General features: G+C 43.9%; 1 protein-coding gene across 1 annotated transcript in view; it reads left to right on the forward strand.

Annotated features, from left to right (window-relative positions):
- Positions 1 to 4633: 4633 nt before the first annotated feature.
- LOC106319977 (protein NRT1/ PTR FAMILY 8.3-like) overlaps positions 4634 to 8383 on the forward strand; it is an 8622-nt gene continuing 4872 nt past the window's right edge. Inside the window, exons 1-3 of the mRNA XM_013758354.1 lie at positions 4634 to 4650; positions 5145 to 5562; positions 5619 to 5863. Coding sequence (XP_013613808.1) covers positions 4634 to 4650; positions 5145 to 5562; positions 5619 to 5863 — 680 coding nt within the window. The remainder of the gene's footprint in view (positions 4651 to 5144; positions 5563 to 5618; positions 5864 to 8383) is intronic.

The raw sequence follows: 8383 nt of genomic DNA on the forward strand, positions 1-8383 counted from the left end.
CGTAGCGACCGAGCTGTGTAATCGATTTGTTGCGCTTCCTTTTTCCGCGATTAACCTAGGGGTTTTCTGCGGTTTTTGGGAGAACAAGTTTTACCCTTCCGAAATATTTTCGGAAACCGTGTTTTGGTTAAATCCTTACGCATTGAGATTTCTTTTGTTCGGTAATGAGCCAAACTTACGGGGTTTGATAAGATTTATCGTTTCCCTTTATGTTTAAAAAGAGAAATCGCGAGCTCGTTTCATTGCACTTCCTGTGGCGAAAAGTCGCAGCAAGGTTTTCGATTTTCACAAGAACTGTGGCGTTTGCATAGGCGTTGGCCATAGGTGCAGTGGCGGCTGGAGTTTTATTGCCAGCGTTGTTGCGAACTGCAATTTTCTTTTTCGTATTTCAAGACATTTTTTTGATCAAGCGTTTTGCGGCTATGAGTTAGAGTAATCCGTACCTCCCCTCCTTCTAGCGCCAAACTGTGGGAACCGAAATTCGCACTGTCGATTTCTGTTTAAATAAGGAAAGTTAGGAAAACCCGAATTTTCCAGAGATCCCGGATATCTGTTAAACCACACGCCAAGCAATCAGAACACGCAAGTAAAGACGAAAAGAAATAAGAAATCGTAAAAGAGAGCAAAAAGAGTTTTATTCCGAATTCGCGTATGACCGTTACAACAAGGTAGATGCCTCGGCTGTGCGAGCTGTCGGCGAGATTCTTAGTTCTAACAACCTAAGACTGCAAACCTAGTTGAGTCCTTATATACTGGCTCCTAGGTCGGTTTGCGCTTTTCCTCTTCTGCCCCTAAGCCGTCATAGCGTAAATATTCTTTTTTTTCCGATCTTCGTAATTATCTTCAAAATTTCGTATTTATCCGCGGAAACTTGACATTTATCATTCCTTGCGAACCAAGCGTAAACCGTCATGCGGCTTACGGGCTGTTGGTTAAGAAATCGTAAGTTGGGCCTCGAGTCATGTCTTAGGTCCCTTTGGGCCGTCTTCTGAATCGAAGCGTTTATTACGGCTTCTTTCGATAAAGAACGAACTTTCTGCGGTTTTTACGGCAAAGTTTGATCGATGACTTAGAATGAAGGGAAACATGAAATGGGTTCGCTACGGTCTTCGGGCGATAGCATCGAAGGGTAGACGAGAATGCATGGACTAATGTCGTATCGACGTTTCGGAAGAGCTCGGTTGCTACGTAGCGACCGAGCGGAAGAGACGCTCGGTCACTATGTAACGACCGAGCTTTGGCTCGAGCTCGGTCGGAACAGACACTCGGTCGCTACGTAGCGACCGAGCTTTGGCTCGAGCTCGGTCGCTACGTAGCGACCGAGCGGAATGGACGCTCGGTCGCTACGTAGCGACCGAGCGGAACGGACTCTTGGTCGCTACGTAGCGACCGAGCTTTGGCTCGAGCCCAGTCGCTACATAGCGACCGAGCGGAACGGACGGTCGGGCGCTACGTAGCGACCGATCATGGCTCGAGCTAGGTCGCTACGTAGAGACCGAGCTTGACTCGAGCTCAGTCGCTACGTAGCGACCAAGCGGAAAGGACGCTAGGTTGCTACGTAGCGACCGAGCTTGGCTCGAGCTCGTTCGCTATGTTGCGACCGAGCGGAACACGCGTTTGGTCGTTGTGTAGCAACCTTTTTCGAGCTCTTGTCGTTGCGTAGCGACCTTTTTCGAGCTCTTGTCTGATGTCTCGTGTTTCGTCTGCAATGCTTTTCGTAAGGAAGAATCTATTTCGAAAAAGCATTCGTCGAAGAAAGTTCTCATTTTCTTCGTCGGACGGTTTGAATGTTAACTCCGTCGTAACCGTTTTTGACCCCAACACAGGGCTCTTCGTAAGAATAAATCTTTTCCGAAGACTTATTTTTCGTAAAAACGTTCATGCCGATTTTTACAGACTTTCAGACATTGATTCCGTCATGACCGAATTTGACCCCAACAGTGGCGATCAATACTCTTGAGGCTCTGTCGATCGACACAGTTAAGTGGCGATCGATCGATGCTAGTGATGCCCTGTCGATCGATGCTGCGCAGCCATCGTTGATCCTCTTGCAAACTCGTCTTCCTCAGATCTTTCCCTTTTACCTAACATAAGTAAAACACTACAAGTTAGTAATAGATAACTAATAAAAACAATTCAATTTTGTTTTTCGATGAACAGTGACTGCTACAGTAACTCCAGATTTTCTGCTACAGTGTCGATCGATTTGTTTTCTACAGTGTCGATCGATTTCTTTGCTATAGTGTCGATCGATGCTACAGTTCCTCTACTATAGTGCGATTGCTACAGTACCATCGTTACTGTTTATCCGGGGTTTTTTTTTTTACCTGAAATCATTAGAAAAGAAAGAATCAATAATAAATGAAAATAAAACTAAATTTAAAACAAACCTAATAGTGGGTTACCTCCCACCCAGCGCTTTGTTATAGTCATTTAGCTTGACTTTGGAGATCTGATTTTGTCCGGATAAGAATGAGAACCTGCTCCAAAACAAGTCTCAATGTCTGCTCTCCGAAGCTTTATCATTCTCGTGTGAAAGCCTCCTCCATGGACTCTTCTCCTTTGTCTATCATCTCAGCAATACGGAATGCCCGAAGCTTTGCAAATGGCTGTGGGAAGCATCTGCTGCGCACTCTGGATTTCCTGACACCATTTGAGAAGCGAGGAATCAATGATAACTGAGAATCACCCACGATTCTTTTTCTCTTCTTCCAATTCCTCCTCTTCTTTCCCCCCAGACTTGTCTGATCGCATGGTGGTATCTCCATCTCTAAGATTTCCACACACATCGAATTTCTTCAGCTCTGATACGCGTCCAGTGTCGGTCGACGATGAAGTGGTAGTGTCGATCGATGGTGATGTGGTAGTGTCAATCGATGCCAGTTTGTTGGTGTCGATCGATGGTTTCAGGTCGGTGTTGATCGATTCTGCTTCCGATGGGCCTTTATCGACATCATCTCTAAACAGCAACCCTCTCTGAGAAGCTTCTACATGTAGAGGATCATCAAGTACCTCGATGTAAGGACTGAGCTGCGTACTTCTATCAGGTGGAATAGGAGATTCAACTTCAACCACACCGCATGGAACCATAATCTTCACAGGATCATGTATCCTCTTCACTCATTTGTGAAACTCAGCAGCTTCTTCTGTCCAGATAGGTGGTCTCTGATGTTTAGGGACAGCAAGGTGTGAGGTTTTAGACATGTACATCCTCTCCTCAATCGGTTCCATCTCAATTATGCAACCTGGCGGAATGTCTAGCAATGGGCATCGATCGATATTAGGTGGGTGGTGTCGATCGATAAATGGTTGGCAGTGTCGATCGATGTCGGGTGGCGTAGATCGATGATGTGGGGTGGTTGTCGATCGATCTCATCGGGTTGGTATCGAACAATGCTAGCCTTTAAAGTTTCCAGATCTCCTCTCGAAGTATGCTGATCGTTATCAAGCTTCTTCTTCAAATTCTGATCCATATCTTCATGCCATTCCTCCAGCTCTAAGAAGTATTCCATAGTAACTTCTCTACTCGAATCCAAATCTTCAAGCTTTTCTCCATCCTCCAACTCCAAGATCTCTTCTCGCTCGAGGGAATCTTCCATGGTGATCCCTTTTTCTACATCTGGGGAAGGAGAACAACTTGATACATCAGTGCTCTTATGGGCCGAGTCTGCAATGTCCTGAGGACTACTCGATCTTTCAGGGATTTCGAGTGGTATCGATCGGAAACAGGAATCTCCATCGATTGATGCTGGGATTGTGTGGGCGATCGATTCTGAGGTCGTACCGTTGATCGATGTTGAGGTTGTGATGTCGGTCGACGTTGAGATCGTGTTGTCAATCGACATTGAGGTCGCGTCTTCAGTACCAGCTTCCTCTACTCTGCTTAGCTCACCAGACATATGTTGTTCATTACATTTTGCCAAGCAGTATGCAACCACCCATGTTGGCACCATATCTTCACTCTTCATCTGACAACTTTTCATGAGCTTGTCCCAATTATCATTCTTCTCCTTTTCTCGAGTTGCTTCAGCATCATCAAGAAATTTGTAAAGGAAAGATCTTTCAATTTCATCCCAGCTGGATAGAGATCCTAGTTGTAGTTGACTGAACCATCTGAATGCATCCCCAGAGATGGAATAGGGAAAGATCTTGCAGAGCATGTGGTATTCAGACACTTCATTCTGCTCACTCCTTGACACGAGATATTCGAGCTCTGCGATGTTGTTTCTGGGATCTTGGTGAGGAAAACCCTGGAAGGGATCCTTTCCTACTCCATCATACCATAATCGGCTAAGATCAAAGTCATCCATGCCAGCAACAACAATCACATCAAGGATTACATAACCCTCTGCATTAATCAATTGTCCTGCATTGTTGCGAGGACGACCTTCTTCTTCTCTTAACATCTCATTCTCATCGACCTTTAGTATGAGCACTTCGATCTTCTCTGTCTCCCTGCAAGTGGTGTTGTTTTTCACCAGATGAACAGTGTTGGGGTGAACATTGCCGGGATGAACAATGCCCGGATGAATAGTGTTACGATGAACAGTGTTCGGATGAATAGTGGCAATCGACACGGATGAACAGTGTCGATCGACGCGGGATGAACAGTGTCTGAATGAACAGTACCTCGATGAACAGTAGCCGGATGTACAGTGTTAGGATAAACAGTGTTTTCGACGGTTGATTGGCTCTGTCGACCACTGTTGTTTGTCGGGTGGCGATCGATTGATGGTCTACGTAGTCGATCGATTTCTGGTTCACGATGTCGATCGATGCTGCTTGGAGGGTGTCGATCGATTCTTCCCTAGTAGACTTACGGATCGTGCGTGAATCAGCAGGCTTCTTCTTTGAAGAACCCAAAAATCATCTCTTCATTGTTGTTCCTAGTGCTAAGATGTATATACCTGAAACAGAAGAAAAAATTTTATCAGTTTTTTGGAACAATAGTAAAACCGAGACTAAATCTAACTAAACAAGATCTAATGGCGATCAAAGCTCCCCGGCAACGGCGCTAGATTTGATACCATTCAAATTACCCTAAATAGTCAACAATTATACATTCATGTCTTATAAATGCACCACTCTATGGGATCCCTTGACGGTATACAATTTGATAAAAAAATATTTGTATATTAATGTAGGTACCTTGACAAAGCTGCTGTTATATCAGCACAAGAAGCTAACTATGGAGAGCCTTTAAGTCCTTGGAGTCTATGCACAGTTACGCAGGTCGAAGAACTCAAGATTCTGATACGAATGCTCCCAATATGGGCGTCGGGTATCGTCTTCTCATCTCTTCATGCTCAAGTATCCACAATGTTTGTCCAACAAGGAAGAGCCATGAACTGCAACATCGGCTCTTTCAAGATCCCCCCAGCGACCCTCTGGGTCTTCGACTGCATCACCGTCCTCGTTTGGGTTCCGCTCTACGACCGTTTCAACGTCCCTCTCGCAAAACTTATCACAAGAAGCGACAATGGGTTTACCGTGCTTCAACGGATGGGAATAGGTCTTGTCGTTTCGGTCTTGTGTATTGCGTCAGCAGCTATCGTTGAGAAGGTGCGGTTGAGTTGGTGGAAACGGGAACAGCTGTTTCTTTAACCGTCTTTTGGCAGGTTCCGCAGATTTTCATACTCGGTGGAGCTGAGGTTTTCTATTGTGTTGGACAGCTAAAGTTTTTCTATGGTCAGTCACCAGAGTCGATGAGGAGCCTGTGTTGTGCACTGGGTCTGTTGGCTAATGCGTTTGGGAGTTACCTGAGCTCGTTGATCCTCACGGTGGTGACGTATTTCACGACCAAGGACGGTGGAGATGGGTGGATTGCTGATGATCTCAATGGACATCTTGATTACTTTTTCTGGTTATTGGCCGGTTTAAGCATTTTGAATTCAGCGGTTTATGTTTTTTTATGCTGTTAATTACAAACAGAAGAAGGCATTATAAATTTGTAACTTTTATTGACGTTTTGTTGTTGTTTTGTTGTTGCTGTTTCGACTAATCATAATTGAATGTCCATAACCGGCCCGGTCCATAACCGGCCATATGCTAGAGAGAGAGAGAAAGCCGGCGGCTGGAGACCCTAGTTTCCTTTTTCCTTATTAGCTTATGATTTGTACTCTTTCCATATTAGTATTTCTTTTCTCTAGTCTTTCCATTATTCTATGACGGTGTAATTCCCTATATATAAAGGGCTCCTTATGTTTATGAATAAAATAGAAACATACAGATTATATTCTCTTGTTTCACAACACCTTATCAGCACGATCACGCTCTAAACCCTAAGCTAAACAAACCCTAGCGAATCCATAATCCCCTCGATGATAAACCCTAACCGTTGAGAACTCCCGATCACGAACCCTAAACCTAATTCTCATCTTGTTCCCGTTCGTGACACGATCCCAGCTCGCGACCTCAGACCGTCTCAGCTAGATCCCGAGACACGATCTCAGCCAGCTCGCGATAGACGACTCGATACCGCTCGCAAAAGCAGCTTGTTTCCCACTCGCGATCAGACGTTCTCAGCCTCAGCTCGCGACAGACGATAGCAAGCTCGATACTCGACGCGATCAGCTCCAGCTCGCGACGATCAGCTTCAACCCATTCACAACTCGATCAGCAAACGTCCAGCTCGCGGTTCTTCTCATTGGAGGTCCATTCAACCCTACTTATGGGTAATAGATAAAAACCCCAATGAGTAAATCGAAGCTCGTAATCATAAGTTCGATTCCCTAAACCCCATTGATCTAATGATCAAAATCGAAACCCCAAATTCCTTATACCCTAGCCGCATACATGCATAATGCATGTCATGCGTGAAATCAATTCAAAACCCTAATTCTTGAAATCGAAAAATTGTTTTGATTGCTTGATCTGATTGAATGTTATTAAGATTGAATATGATCGCATAGAACTGTTTGCTAGGATTGCTAAATTCATAATTGAAATTGATTGATTGAATGAATTGAAATTGGAATCGTATTGCTTGTTTTGATCAAAACCCTAGTTCTTTGAAAAAGAAATCGAATACTAGCCTTGATTGTTTTGATTAAAATTGAAGCCTTGAATCAGAAACTAATTGCTTGATCTGTTTAAATTAGAAATCCGCTTGCTAGGTTAATTGATTTAAACATTCTCGTCTTGATAAAGATCCGGCTAGCATGATAGTTTTCATACATTCCCGAATGAACCCTAGTTAATGCATACTCGCATAGATTGATTGAATATGATGCATTGCTCGACTGTTTGATTGCAATTATACATTGAACACTTAGAAAACCGTTTGCTAAGATTGAAAACGAATAAATATTGCTTGATCTTTGCTCGGCCGTGAGACTTATCTTGTAGCTGTGCGGCTTGTTTGCACCATGCATGCATAATCGTATGAACTGATTGCATATAGAATCTGAATGCTAAGATTGAACATGTATGCATCATATACGAATGACCTGTTTGCATCAAACCTAGAAACCGAATTGCTTGAATACATTGATTACATTCACATGAACACTTTTAAAATCTAAATTTATAAATCGCATGATTTCAGATGTCGAAAATCAACAACTTGGATTTTGCTGCCCTAAATCTCTCTGGAGATAACTACTTGCAATGGGCACTTGATGCTAAGATCATCCTGAAATCCAATGGACTCGGTGAATGTATCACCGAGGACAATAATGCAAGTGAGAAAGATAGATACAATGCAATATTAATTATACGCCATCATCTTATTGAGAGTCTCAAAGATCAATACTTTACTATTGAGAATCGTCTAGACCTGTGGACAGAGTTGAAAACGAGATATGATCACCGGAGAACGATGTTATTACCAAAGGCTATGTATGATTGGAGGAATCTCAGAATCCAGGACTTTAAGTCCGTGGACGAGTATAACTCGGCCCTGTTTAAAATAGTTTCAAAGTTGAAACTGTGTGGTGAGGATATAACGGATAAGGATATGCTTGAGAAAACCTTTTCCACCTTCCACACAAGCAATGTGTTGTTACAGCAACAGTACCGTGAGATGGGCTTCGAGACTTATGCAAATCTGATCTCTTGTCTTTTGCTTGCTGAGCAAAACAATGAGCTGTTGATGAGAAATAATGAATTGAGACCTCCTGGATCAACCCCATTACCTGAGGCACATGCGACCGTAGAGGCTAAGAAAGAGTCGAACCATGTCTAGAGTGATAACCAACACGGCCGTGGTCGTGGAAAATGGCATGGACGTGGTCGTCGAGGCCGGAACTCGTTTGGTCGAGGCCGAGGCAACTCATATGGCCGTGGCTCCTATGGAGGCCGTGGACATGGCCGAGGCTGTGGTACATCATTTAAGCCACAAAACTCGACCAAATCCGTGTGCCATAGATGTGGTATGGATAAT

This window comes from Brassica oleracea, unplaced genomic scaffold (assembly GCF_000695525.1).
Source record: "Brassica oleracea var. oleracea cultivar TO1000 unplaced genomic scaffold, BOL UnpScaffold00737, whole genome shotgun sequence".
NCBI lineage: Eukaryota > Viridiplantae > Streptophyta > Magnoliopsida > Brassicales > Brassicaceae > Brassica > Brassica oleracea.